The sequence below is a fragment of the Lissotriton helveticus genome, chromosome 3_1 (genome assembly GCF_964261635.1).
Source record: "Lissotriton helveticus chromosome 3_1, aLisHel1.1, whole genome shotgun sequence".
Lineage (NCBI taxonomy): Eukaryota > Metazoa > Chordata > Amphibia > Caudata > Salamandridae > Lissotriton > Lissotriton helveticus.
Genome location: NC_136061.1, coordinates 667273586 through 667288275, shown reverse-complemented (window position 1 = coordinate 667288275; position 14690 = coordinate 667273586). Strand labels below are relative to the sequence as shown.

The window sequence follows — 14690 nt, the reverse complement described above, 5'->3', positions numbered from 1 at the left end:
AACAACTACTCACACCAACAGCAAATAAGGCCAGTCCAGGCCCCAGTGAGTCATCGCACACAGATTTGCAGCATAGACCTGTAATCTTCTTACATCACACAATAGGTAGAGCAGGTCCCGTTATCACCCCGCAAGCCCAAAGGCACAGCCTAGTCTCTGAAGATAGGAGGGGGGGAGGTCACAATGTCTCCGATCCAAACCGCACTTTATGTGCACCATTGTTATAAGGCATTTCCATATATGACACAGCAACAAGTACCCATCCTCTAAACCCCCCCACCCAAACCAGGATAAGCTCAGCAGTACACCCACTTGAACGAGACCACTCCGAGACCTGCAAAATAATATTGCATATCCATGTTAAAGAGCCACCCCAATACGCAATACCCGGTACCCCCCATTACCCCTATAGCTACCACGTAAACTGCTCAGTCCTGCTCTTCCAATGTAGCCCCCTCCGACTCCTCCAGCTGCTGCCGTTCCGGGACACCCTTCTGTTCTTTCATCCAGCTTTTGATGGCTTGCTGCAAAACCTTAGGGTCTGTGAAAATATGCGATTTCCCTTGTCTATTTACTCGTAGTTTTGCAGGGTACAGCATGGCGTAGTCCACACCCATTTCCCGGCGCTGCCTCTTGAGCGGTACAAAGTGCCTGCGAGGCTCCTTCACTCGAGCAGTGAAGTCAGGATATAGGGACCGTTCCGACCCCTCATATCGCAAAGTTTTCTTCTCTCTGGCAACCCGGAGGGCCGCATCGCGATCCCGATAGTTGAGTAACTTCGCTATTATCAGACGCGGGGCAGCACCTGGCGGAGGCCGTGGCCCCAGAGCCCTGTGTGCTCTATCCACAACAAACATTGGCGAAAAGACACAGTCTCCCAGTAGCGCCACCAGCAACTTCTCAACGAACTGTTCCATGTTCCCTGTGACCGTTGTCTCCGGAGGGCCAACTAGGCGCAGGTTGCAACGCCGGGAACGCGCTTCAATGTCTTCAGTCTTGTCCTGCAGGACACGCATGACCTTTCCCAGTTGTTTATGTTCCGCATCGAGTGTGGTGTGTGCCTCCTCAACCTCCGTTAAGCGCCTTTGACATGTCCAGCCTTTCAGCATGCTTATCTATGGGCTCTACCATTCTATCCATTCTATACGTTAGCGCGTCCATTTTCGTGCCCAGAGTTGCTTCTCCGTAGAGCTTAGGATGGTATGTATGTCCTCGTCGTTGTCCTCTCGTGCTGGTGCTGACCCTTTGGCGCCCCCATCCGAAGCACGATCTTGTGATTTAGATCGCTTCTGGTCAAAGGCCAGCTTCGTTTGGGTCTTGTCTCTCTTACCCATATTCGCTAGGAGTGTCCTCTCCCACCGACCACCCACCGACTCTCTCAGTCCCCAGTCCGATGATAGATTAAGATCCAAAACTGAGTTGTTCAGGCAAGCTCTCTCCTATCTCCACTTACAACGCTTTGTCTCTCACTCTTAGGAGTGCAGAGTTAACCCACAGTGGTGTCCCGAGTTGTTGTCAGGGCGCCATGGGCAGCTGGACACTCTGACAGCCAAAACCCCGAAGTGTACTGGGGGGGCAACAATCTTGCTGAGCCGCACTTGTGTTCCGGCAGCATTCAGAAGATTACCAATCAGGCCGCGCTTTAACGTACTCCGCACCACATGGTCAAGATCAAGTCCAGCCACAGTCGTCCTAGCAAGCCGCTCCCCGGGGGGGGTGGGGGGTGGCACTACTACCAGCCTCTCCTCCAAGCCAGACCTCTCAATTCACTGCCTGACCCAATAGGAGCCAATGCCCCAGTGGCAGCTGGAGTGCCCCCGCCCAGCGTTCCACTTCAATAGCACCACTTGCCTTGCATGTGCTACAGAACTCTTCCACTGCAACAGTTCAAATGGGGGTCCTAGGAATGAGCCCCTGCCCACTACGTCTGGGTATGTAGCAAGCTGGAGGAGGCCGCCAGCTGCAGCATCAACAGCCTCCCCACCTCTCGGTCGCGCTCCAATAACGCCACCGAAATTAACACATGGCAAGGTCCCTCCGTGCTCCACAGCCTCCGCAACTCCCCCGGAGCGCTCCACAAACCTCCGGTCTACCCCACATTGCAGCCGCGTTCTTCAGGGCGCCTCTCCAGCCATCGTCTGGGCAATCCGTGCCCCCTCTGGACGCGAGTCGGCAGCTTTCCGCCTACCGCTGCCGCCAATGCCTGGCGCTGCCGCACGTCGCACGACGCAACCTGGCTCCAATCCACAATATAGGCCGGAGATCAGCGGCCCAGCTGTTGCGGGCGCTCGCCCTGCCAATTTCACTCACCGCAGACAGCAAAATCCTGGACAAGCACCAATGAAGGGTGCCGCGCCTCTCCAGACGCGTCTGTGTCAATCTGGGGGGGCACCAGAACACCCATGCCGCAGGAAATTGCTGAATCACTCGGTGACTCGGCGGAGCACCGGGCTCAGGCGGCCGACGCGCTTCCGAGCCAGCTCCGCGCCCCCTCCACCTTTTAATCTTAAGGTAGAACCACTAGATGCAATGTGTTCCTGCTGACGAATATATTTTACTCTCTCCATTAAGTTTGTTTGTGAGACGGCTATGCATATTGATCTCAGAACCACCTCCAAATATTGGTCAGCAGGTTAGTATGTCCATTTAATTTTTTATGTGAGGAATTTTCCAGGGCTTGTTCCTCTTTAGTGTCATTTACATATCTATTTCTAGACATTTATCTGCTGTTCTCACAAATTTCACTAGAATTTTCTTATGACATATAGAACCATATTGAGAACTGTGCATTGAACCCTTCGACATTCATTCTCTTTCTTTCTCAATGCCCTCTTGGTGCTTGTTGACAGAATGAGTCTGAGCTGTTTGGGAGGACAATCCGTGTCAACATGGCCAAGCCGATGAGGATTAAAGAGGGATCATCCAGAGCAGGTGAGTGATTTTGAGCAGGGTCGGGGTATTGAATGGGTCCGCAAAGACTCTTGTGAGATGTGGGGATGGACTTTGTTGCAACATGTGTTTACACGCTGTCTGTATCCAAGATGCTGAGAGCTGTATGTGGTGGTAGAAGCCTTGAGAAGTGTATCTCATCTGATGCTAAAAAGTAAAGTCAAGGGAGTCTTTGAAAACAGCAGCTTGATGAGCAAGATTAGGTTAACTACTCCACAATATCGGCCACAGATAAATGGGAAGGGGGCGTTGATATTGAAGGCAGTTTAGGGAAGTCTGTAACAAAGATGGGATTCTCTAATGATTGAAGAACCAAAATATTTAGAGAGAATATGTAAAATAAATAGAAGCTCTAAAATGGTGGGCATTGGTTTGGGATTGGGAGGTAGGGGTTGGCGTGACTTTAGGTACTGGATGTAAGTGAGAGAAACAAGGCATTGTAGCAGATGAAGGGGGAGGAATGTGATTATACTGAGAGCTTTACAGGACATGGGAGTTGACATTAGGTCTCGCTACGAATGCAGCACAGCTGCTTCGCTAGCGAAGACTCTATTGCTGTGGCTTTGGTGCGCGAAGGGAGACAGGAGGTGCCACGCGCGGACAGGAGATGTGCACTCCACACGTGTGCACATCTCCTGTCCGCGCGTGCCACCTCATGTCCCCCTTCAGCTGAGGAACCGGCGGCACAGCGCGCACTTTCACTTTCCCTCCCTCCCCTTCAAGAACACGGACATTCCATTCCTCTACCAGCCCAGCTGTTGTGCCCGACATTACAGTTTCCTTCCCTCCGTCGGCTCCACGGAGCCAGCTTGTTTTCTTTTCTTCTGTTTTCCTTTATGTAATGTGTGGTTTTACGTGTTCTTCTTTACGAAAACTTTACATTTGAAAACATTTTCACAATTCTAACTATTTTGCATTTTACATCGAGTTCAGCCACAGTGTTAAGCGCTACATAAATAAAATTACTTGATTTTGGTAAAATGTTAGCTCTAAACGTATCACTCTGTCGCGAAAAATAGGGCATTTTGGTGAAATTCCGTGTCATTGTGCGAAATTTCCCTGTCACGAGTCTCTTCTTTAGCTGGCTAGGGTGGAAGCCGCTTGCATTACCATGCAATATATGTTGCTTTGTGTTTACTATTTTCCCATACTATGCTCATTTAATCTCGCCCAAGCGAAAAGGAAAGTTTAAAATACGTATTATTTTTTTTCAAAAGTAGGAAAAAATGAAATCACTCATTTTATAGCACTGCGTTCCACTATAAATGAAAAAAAAATCTGTTCATTAGCAATGTTAACTCTTGTGTAAACCACTAAGTAGGGTACGCACTGAGGGTGGGTAAGGGGTAGATTTAGTATTGATGTATGCAGTATGCATTGTATCGGAGTGAAAGGTAGCTGGAATAACGCTGGTACTGTACTAGGGAAAGGAGAGGTGCACAGATTTCATTTGAGCAACCAGCCATCCAATCCTGTGTCAGAAACAGCAGAGCCACAGAAAGAAACGCCTAGGCTGATTGGACATAAGTGGCAGAGAGAAGTGGTCAATCTAGTAGGCCTGGTTAGGCAAACAAAATATGGTTGGAAAGTTCACAACAAAGAGTTAAAATCAAAATATGATCAGAGGATAAATAGCAGGTATATTTCTTGCTTCAGGGAGGGCCAGGCATACATTATGTTACTAAATGATTCCATGCCATCTGGGACACCATTTCCAGTCCTCGACATTCCTTTAACAACCTCATGAATTCCAGATCCTGTAGCATTGGTTCCGTTTAACTGAATCAATTGGACTAGCACATCTGAAACTTATTTGTGAAGGGATAGCACAGGACTGAAACCTGGTGTTCTTAGTCACATGGATTAACATAGATTCACATGGATACAATTGGTCTCGTAACCCAACTCTCCTGCTCAAACCGTGTCCCAAATCAAGGTGCTCTTACCTAAATGCCATTGCTCGCTTGTTTGGCAGTCAAGTTTACTCCTGGTCAGAACCTCAAAGGTAGAGATAGATTACAAAATGAAATCCTCTCTGTTTAGGGAGGCATAAAATATTCCAAGAGGCCGGTACACCACAGTCAACCCATTCGCGAATTCTTATGCCTGTGGATTCCTTTCCAAAAAATGTGTCCGCCCAACAGAGGAGAACTTTGGTATGCTCACCTCACCTCTGTGGGTTGCTACCCAAAGAGCAGAAGGAATCCTATGTAACCCACTCTTCACACCCCACCTCTCTCCTCCCATATCCTGGCCCCCAAGGCTGAACACTGGCCTACATTTAGATAGTGAGCGCTATTCTAACACCGGCTTTGTAATACTAATTTGGTAATCAAGGCTGGTGGTAGAAATGTGACACCACCCCACATAAATGTTTAACCACTTGCCAGCAGATGGCACTGTTGATCACTGGTGTACTTTTGTAAAGAGTGGAGCTCACCACCCAGTTTAAATATCGCTCATGTATGCACAAATGGCAATAGAGCTTGTTAGAAGCATCAGTCACCCTACGTAAGTAACTGTGTAGCTGGAAAACGTAGGAGGGAAACGTCAGGCCCTTGTGAAAAATGCTATCTTTGTAAAGAGAGGGTAAACATGACTTATAACAGATCAACTGTGTAACTATCAATCAGATCAGAGGTGGAAGTATTCGTAACAAGCATTTGCAATGCAATAGGTCTTGCATTTACGCGATTTTGAACTATTGGCATTGTAAATGACAATGCCTTTTATTTATTTTTTCGTTTTTAAAACCTAAATAAAAGGCATTGTCATTTCCAATGCCAATAGCTTAAATTTGCGTTAATGCAAGACCTATTGCATTGCAAATGCTTGTGGAAATCATATGTAGTAAACTCTGTGATATGTGACTTTGTGGGAGATGAGCTCCAGGGTTCATCGTGCAGTGGAAAACCTTATGTAGGAAATATAGGATCATGTGAAGTCTGTTAGTGGATGTGATTGGGGAGTGAGTGGAAGAAGTCATGAAATGATGTACAGGATTGGAAAATAGGTAGGCGGGAATGTAGGATAGTTGGCTAGGAAAGGCAGTTGGGAGAATACATGTGATCAGTAGCAGCCCCCCACCCCCCGGCGCCTTGAGACCCTCACGGGTATGTAGCGCGCTTTACAAATGGAATTGAATTGAATTGGTGAGTATGTACAGGAGGTGGAGTTCTAGGAGTATTCTGTGGGGGATGGTTCAAACATGATATTAAAATGAGCATCAGTAAGCCAGTGGATCAGAATAGTTGCAGGATGGCGAGTCTGAGAAGCGAATGTGCAGAAGGGGAAATTAGAGGATCGGAAGATTCCATGCTCTGTGCATGGAATGCTATGACACTTGCTTGGAGATGAGTTTGAGAGGACACAAACCAGAAGCTGTGCTTTATTGTTTCTTCTGCTTGACCCATTAGAAACTTGTAACTCAGTCAACCATGGAATCTGATTTCCTCTTACGAAATTACCTGGGTGTAAGTTGTACGGAAACATGCATAATTTTGTAACAGAAGAAATAAAATTCTCCCGGATCGATTTTATTATTATTTTTTTTTATGGCATCCTTCTTTTTCCATGTGATAGTTTGCTTCGGGGCTCAATCATATCTTCAACATGTAGGGGAAGTGAATGTTAACTAACTAGGGTATCTTTTCACCAATATGCTTGTGACACTATTTTTATCTAGAGGAATTGTCGGTTGACTACTGTGACCGCTTCTTCTATATTTATGGAGATTTGAATGACAGTTGAACTAAAAGCATTGCTTATTGTCTCCTCCAATATGAGGATTGGCCCTAAGCATCAATTACCGCCCTCTGTCACACTAGATGATGGGGTTTCCCAAACTTTTGAGTCCTCTGCAACCTACCTTGTGTTCATCAGTTTCTCAATTATGTCTTCAGTTACATTTTCCCAAAAAACGTTGAAGATGGCCAACTATTGACAAAAATGCATGATCAAATATTTTTATCAACCTCAAATTTTCAAGTGACATTCCTCTGGGTTTTCACTTCTTTATCTAGAGGGGTGGCTAGTCAATGATTGGCAAAAGTATGTGTTTATTCCAGTGAAGTCTCATTTCTATCCTTGCAACAATTAGATTTTGTTGGAGAGAGGGGGTAACATATTTGATTTTATGTGTAGGAAGGAATAGTATGAGACTTGGTAGAACATAGAAGTGAGTACTGTATGTGTTATTGGAATGTGCCTGAGTAGGCCATGGAAGGGAGGGCAGGTAGATTTGGTGGGGATCATTGGGAATGGCCATGCAACAGTGACTGCCAGACAGCATTTTGGTCTCTGTCTACTCCTGACTTTATCCTCACTTGCACTCTTCCGTCTTTTTTTTTTTTGTAGTTTGGTCTGATGATGATTGGTTGAAAAAGTTCTCTGGTAAGACCTTGGAGGAGAATGCACAGGAAGAAGGCGCAGCACCACCGAAGCCAGAGACACAAGAGGTAGGCAGAGATTCTTGGTATGATTCTAAAATGCTTTATGGCCAGGCATTGATGCTTCAATGAACGCTGAGGTTGGTGTCCCTTTCTACCACACACTCAAGTTCATTTGTGGTTCTAAGAATCTAACCCATAAAGTTGCAAATAAATGTAATCGGTTATAAAGGTCTGAGTCCTTCACACTGTAGATAAATGTGTGAATGTATCGAAAGTCTAGTACATGGGGACAGAGAAGGGCCCATATTGCAGTCAAGTGTCCATCTTTGAGGCTAGATGAAAGATGTATATAGCCTGGAGGAGCCTCCCTGTATGGACAGAAGAAACATGTGCTTAACACTGAAAGCGATATACTAAAGTATACAAAAAGTGATAAATGGAATGCTTGAATTATTCTCAGCCGCTAGTAATTTACTCGGGCTGCATCCCAGGCCTTCATTATTTTGCAAACCATGCCACCTTAGTTTGGACCAGGTATATGCAATTTAGTCTGGACCCTGCTTCAATGGAAACAGTCTGGTCCAAACTCAAAAGCCAGCTCCTTCCTGAACTGGAACACAAGCAACCTGTGACTGGTTTCACCCTTGGTATGGGTTCATGAGCCAGCTATAGCTTGATTCCAGTGACAGTGTGCAAGGGACCAGTGTCTGGGCATTCCTGCCCCACTTAGGGCAGCATACAAAAGTATACAAAAAGTGACGGATCGAATGCTTGAATTAATCACAGTTTCTGGCAATTACTCAAAGCCCCATCCCAGTTCATCGTTTTCATTTACACACCACGCCACCTCAGTTTGGACACACCTAGAGGCAAATCAGTCTTAACCCTGCGGTCACTGGAACCAATCTATACCTGGCTACTTGGGCTGGACTGTTCCCATTGGAGCAGTGTCAAGACTGATTTGCATATAGGTTGGTCCAAACTGAGGTGGCATGGAGTGCAAAATAACGATGGACCAGGATGCAGCCCCAAGTAATTACCAGTGGCTGAGATTAATTCAAGCAGTCCATCCATCACTTTTTGTACACTGGGAGCCAGCCACCGAAAATAGTGAAGAACTCTACCTGGCAAGGGGAGACTTTAATAATCGGTAGTGTAAATAGGACACTTAAAAATATGGCATACAAACTGTCATATCCTTTGTAATGAATGTACCTGCAGATTTTGTTTGCTATATAATAAAACACGTTATTATAAAAAAGAAATATAGCATACAGAAAGGCCAAGTTCTAACCTCTGTTTTGTGGCTCCCTGGCACTAAGCGATTGAATTCTGGTTAACATGCCTGTAGCTAATATTGTACTGTGGGAGATGTTTTGGGTTAACTTGGGTCTTTATCGAAGAGTTTGAATGCCTTTGTTAATAGAATATGGAGGCGATTGATGGCAGGCAGGGATTCTGCTACCTAGGCTTTACTTGAAAGTAGTCTCCTGTGGTACTCAAGGATGCATATTGTCATTCATAAAAATTGGTTACATACTGGATTGAAACGTGAGCCTTAGAAATCACAAAATGCTTAAACCCATTAAACCACACACAAGCACCACGTCACCCAGCATCAAGAAATAGTTTTGGGTGCTTATGGTTGTGCCCTGGGTAATCCTGTGTCCAGACACTCATGGTTAATGAATAGTACAATGTTTTTTACCAGAACCCATGGTCAAATTCAGGGTGTTACTAGACTATATCTTTGGGGGCATTGGTTGAATAATGTACGAGTACCATCTTCATGTCTTGTGGATTCCTTTTGAATGTAGAGGCTGTATATCAATCCTACAAGGTACAGTCCAAATTTTGATTTGATTGTAGGAATTATACAGCGCACGATTGCCCAGGGGCGTCTAGGCGTTCAACGGATAGTCAACCGGTATCTGGATAATAAAAGTGGAATTTAGTTGGCAAATAACCAGGTTTTTAGTGATTTTCTGAATTTTTCCAGTGGTTGCAGATATGCACTGGAATACGGAGACCAACTAAAGCCAACTGTTATTTTATTTTACTGTTATTTTATTTTGTTTTAAAAAATTAGCAGTGATCACTCTTCCAGAGCATTTGTTCTAGAACTGTACGGGATAGAAAAATAGTTAAAACAGTCCTGTATTCTATGTAAAAATATTTTTATTGAAAATTCTTCAAGGGTACCGGCTCACTGCTGTACCCAAGACGATTCATTAAGCCGGTTGCAACGGTGTGCTACAGACCGTTCCAGCATTTCAAAAAAGAAAGCTTGGCATAAATCGGCGTAAGAATACATAGCATTTAAAGATCATTAAAATTCATCAAAATCCCAAGCGTATACTGTGAAGTACCCTTCTTAAAAGGAAGCGATAATGTCACAAAGAAAACATCCTGTTGGGCAAAAACGTTACAACGTATCTTGCATGACGGGTGTTAATTGCAGAGTAAAGGCTGACTTATTCTTAGAAGGGTGAGGAATGGTGGAGCATAGGAGACCCCCACATGAAGGGACTTACCCAAGAAATACCATATTTATCCTCTGGGACTCCCCCAAGAAATACCATATTTATCCACCAGAGGATAAATAGTTCCTCCAGACTATTTAGACTATTTAGTCTGGAGGAAAGGCCAGACTAAATAGGGAAAAAGAGCAGTGCCCGTAATCAGGGCTGGGAGGAGAATAGGGAGAAGTCCCTCCGGGAGCAACCGTACTAAGGGGCCCCATATGGAATAAAAACTCTTCTGTGTGTCCGCTAATATGTTCGTCGTGTGTTCCAGAGCTAAGGCCTGCCAAAGCCGAGAGTGCCATTGGGAGAGGGTAGGGGCCTCCGGTTTCTTCCATGATGCAGCCTAAGCCACTTTGCGCGCCCCCAAACAAGGCTACATGATGGTGTGATCTCCCATTATTTGACGCTTCATGATAGGGTCCCGTAGGCCCAGCAGGATATATTCCAGGCTCTCTGATATCAGATAGCCTAAGATCTCCCTAATCCGGGTCAGAATTTCTTTCTAGAAAGGTTGAATGGAGGGGCACTACCACAAGATGTGGCGAAAATCTTCCATCATTCCACAACCTCTCCAACATCTATCTGAGGTGTTCGGAAATAATGTGTGCAACTTCTCAGGGTAAAGGTACCAATCATATAGAATCTCGTAGTGGGTCTCCCTCGAAGTCATAGAGCGATTATACTTGTAGATATTGCTATAAAGTGTATACCACTGTTTCCCTTGTATGGTAATGCCCAATGTGGTGAACCAAAAGTATATGCATGGGGGCAGGCAGGGGTCTGGTGGAGTGTAAAAGAGTGTAGAAAAAGGAAATGCAGCCCCTGAAAGTACCACCACTTCGTCCAAAATTCTGAATTGGGAGAAGGTCCCTGGTAGCTGCCAATCTCATATGTGGCTGCAACACCCAATGTTTTAATTGAATATAGTGGAATCTCTCGGATGACTGCAGATTAAAATTGCAACAGCAATTTTCAAAAGTTAAGATGTCTCCCCATGAAATAAATCCTAAATTGTTATGCAACCACCTTCTCGCCATCTATCAAAAATGGCCTACGAAGAGCGCTGGAGGAAATGCTGTATTATAGTGGATGGGTGTATATGGAGATGGAAACGTTGTTAGTCTGTGCAATTTAATAACAGTGTCCCACACTTTAAGTTTGGTGGCCGTAGGTGTACTTAAATAAGCATTCCTTGGTTGGTCTTTTCTAGGCTTCCACAGAAGATCCCTTATTGTCCGGCCCGCCACCACTCTATTCAGGTGGAGCCAACGTTCATCTGAAGCTGTAAGAGACCATTCAGATATAACTCTAAGCTGGGCCACTCTATAATAAAGTAAGAAGTCGGGTAGAGTCAGGACCCCGGTAGTTCTTGATCGTGTTAGTAATTGATGGGAAAGTCCGGCTCTATGACTTTGCCAAATAAATGATGTAATTATTGTACGAATCTCAGAGAAAAACTCCCTGTTCGGTCCGATAGGAAGGCCCTGGAACAGGTACAGTTCCCAAGGGAGCAGCATCCACTTAATCACGTTTATACGGCCATTCCAAGTATGGTAGACGGCTGCCCATCCTTTAAAATCTGATTTAAGTTGTAGTATGGGAGGGAAATTAGCTTTGTATAGCTCTGCCAGATTTGGCGTAATCGTAATACCCAAATATGGAATCTTTCTTGACCCATTAAATGGCGAAGTAGCCGCTATCTCTTCCATCTCATTCGGGGAGGATTGACAAATTAAGATGAAAGGATTTTGAGAGGTTAACCTTAAAGTTTGCCACTAATTCTAAATAATGGAGCTCCTATTGTGAGGCTGGTAGGAAGATATGTGGAGAGGTAACAGGCAAAAGGACATCATCCGCGAACAATGATATTTTGTGTTCCTCTAAACCAGAGGGCTTCAAACTTTTTTTGCTCTGAGCCCCCCCTTAGCAAAATCTTTTGAAGTGAGGCCCCCCTCCAAAACTACATTGCAAAGATTTGGATTGTAGGAGGAGGGATGATCGTAGATGGCAGCGATCATGAGATCATTTTTGGGGTGCTCATCTGCAGTTTGTAATCCACACTAGACGTAAGCTTATAAAAAAGCAACAACATCAAACAAGAAAAGTATTGACCAAAAACACTACTGCCCATAATTGCCGTGCTGTGGGGCCCAATGTACTCCACCTGCTGCACTAATGATGGTGGGGTGCTGAGAAGCAGGCTATCTCCTCTTCTTTCACTCCTTCCCCACCATGTGTGACCATCATTTCAATCTTCAAACAAGGATGGTTTGTTTCTGGACAAAAATGAGCTGCTGCACACTGCTCCCCCACCCATTTTTTTGTGCCAAGGGCGCCATCTGCCCTAATGCTATGAAAATAAACCCCCATGCCCACTTAGTATTGCAAAACATTCATAATTATGATTGAGTGGGCCCCTGTGTAAAAGTGTCACTGTGCCTGTTTCACTAATTACAGGTACTGCCTTACTGATGCCTCTTATGTTTACTAACATGAGCTCCCATCTCACACCATCCCTCTCCCTCCCATGTCTCATCATCCATCTCCCTCTCTGATGCCCAAATCAAGGTGTCTCCTCTGCTTAATTTTCCCCTCCCTTGGGCCATTATGTTACGGCTCAAAAAAAGACTGGCCCAGCAAGTACTCCCTGCAACTGCAGCACCAATGATACCCACAGCTCTCTGAAGCAGGCCATCTTCTCTGCCTAATAATCGGGGCTTTTACTTTTAGGCCAGATGCCCAACGCAGGCTTTCTGCTTCCTTGTGTGATAAAAACAATGAAAATAAGCACATTTGGCTCCCTCTGTCCCCCTGTTGCTTAGGCCCTGTTCCGTGCGTGCACAACACTGGTGACTTGGGCCCTAATGCTAGCAAGGAACATGCACCCATGTTCTTTTTCATAGGAAGACTGCCATGACTGGTGTCCGGTGCCCACTCACAGGTGGTGTGGAGGGCTCCCGTGCTAAGAAACATGTAATAGAGAACTAAAGACGAAACATGCCTTCTCACCAAGGTGCCTGCTACCTGAAAGAAATGTGTGCAACAGTTAACCACCACATTTAAAGGCTGCTTTGGAGTCAGTGTAGCTTTTAATGCAGTCACTCAGCTTAGTGGTGGCAAATATTTATTCTGAGATGTAATATATGTGTCTGTTAAAAGGAGTGCACTCTTTAAATGGACACTTATTAAAATATTTTCACTAGGTATAATCTGAATGCTTATTGCTAAAAGGTGTATTCTTAAAGCACTTATTTTATATAGTGTAATACAAATTTAAAATAATGGCTTTCACAGTGCTTTGTCCCAATTTCGGACCTTGTAGCACTGTAAACAAGTCACTATTTCTCACAACACCAATGAGGATTTAATTCTGTAATACTCATTAGTTTCATGTTTCATTTTCTTGTTTTCAAAGTGTTCGGTGTTTGTGATCAGTTATTGAACACAATCAGTATATATCATTTGTAGGTGTTGCTTTTGTATATTACTGTACGGTCTTGCAGTAATTGTTGTACTGTATCTAGCCTCAGCTCTAAGCCACTTTTCAACTAGACCTTGGCTTCTTGTCCACATCCACCCAGAAAGCCAACACCAGTACTCCCAGCTAGCACCAGTGGAGTAACAAAACTTGAGGGGTCCCCTCTGCAAACTACAAGCAGCCCCCCCCCCCCCACAACGCACCAGACCCAGTCCGGAGCTCTCAGGCCAGGGGCCTGCCAAGTGCCGGAGGGGGACCTCGAAGCTCAGGCCCCCCGCACCGACAAGGTTGCAGGGGCTTGTTTACGCCACTGGTACTCACAGCTTTGCTAGTTCTCGACTGTCCTTGCATTTGATACGATTAAATAAAAAGTCTGACAGCCAGACACATATTTGTAATTAACCTTCTACATATACAGCACTCTCTTACACATACATGCATGCACACACACAAGCACCGCCCCTCGCACACAGTAAATAACACTTACAATTATGTAGCTTTCTCCGAGACACGCACAAGCAGGCACAGATTTTAAATAACCCTGCTAAAACATAGCTCTCTTTCATACACACCAACACCTGCAAACACAATGAAACAGAACCAGAATACATAACTTTCAACAGTAAAGTGCAAGTAAAATTCGAAGAAAAAAACACACACTTCCTTCACTGGAATACAGAGGAGAACAATCCAACCCTTAAAAGAGAAATTAATAATTCCTTAGCGCAGTTTAAAGATTTTTATCAATGGGCAGGCACAAAGGAGGAGAAAACACTCTCATATGGGTGCAATCAGATTTTTAAATACTGGTCCTAGAACCTGAGAGAAAAGCAATCTTCCATCATTTAATTCAATTGCTTTCGATGTTTACCTTAGAGCGTCATGCAGTCAATTTAAAAATGCTGCGCCAAAGCAACTAACGCTTTCCAGGCATATACTAGGCATGTCCTAATTAATGATGTGCTCCTCAAGTAAGATGAAAACTCTGCAATTCTCCATCTTTGCCTCTATTTTACAGGAAACAACCCTCTTCGTAAAACAGAAAACAACAATAACTCGTCACCATTGAAACAGACATCTATAAATGACTGTATGAACACCACACTGCCCTCACTTTGCACTGTAACTGCTTCATGTAAGTGAAGACAGCCTGGAAACGCGCCTTTCCCGTTTCCAGGCTAGCTTCATTTACATGTAATTGCAGGCCCATTTGCGCCCCCCTGGGAACACATCCACGCCCCCCAGGGGTGCGCGCCCCACAGTTTAAAGACCTCTGCTCTAAACCAAACTGTATACCCTGAATCTCATGGTTGGCCCTTGTCCACGCCAACAGGGGTTCTATGCAGA

At 44.9% G+C, this 14690-nt stretch overlaps 1 protein-coding gene across 2 annotated transcripts in view; it reads left to right on the top strand.

Annotated features, from left to right (window-relative positions):
* The window catches only part of PPIE (peptidylprolyl isomerase E), a 201852-nt gene that overhangs the window by 79722 nt on the left and 107440 nt on the right, over nt 1-14690 (top strand). For both annotated transcript variants that reach the window (XM_078680768.1, XM_078680769.1), the window contains exons 5-6: nt 2850-2931; nt 7306-7406. In XM_078680768.1, the coding sequence (XP_078536894.1) occupies nt 2850-2931; nt 7306-7406 (183 nt within the window). The remainder of the gene's footprint in view (nt 1-2849; nt 2932-7305; nt 7407-14690) is intronic.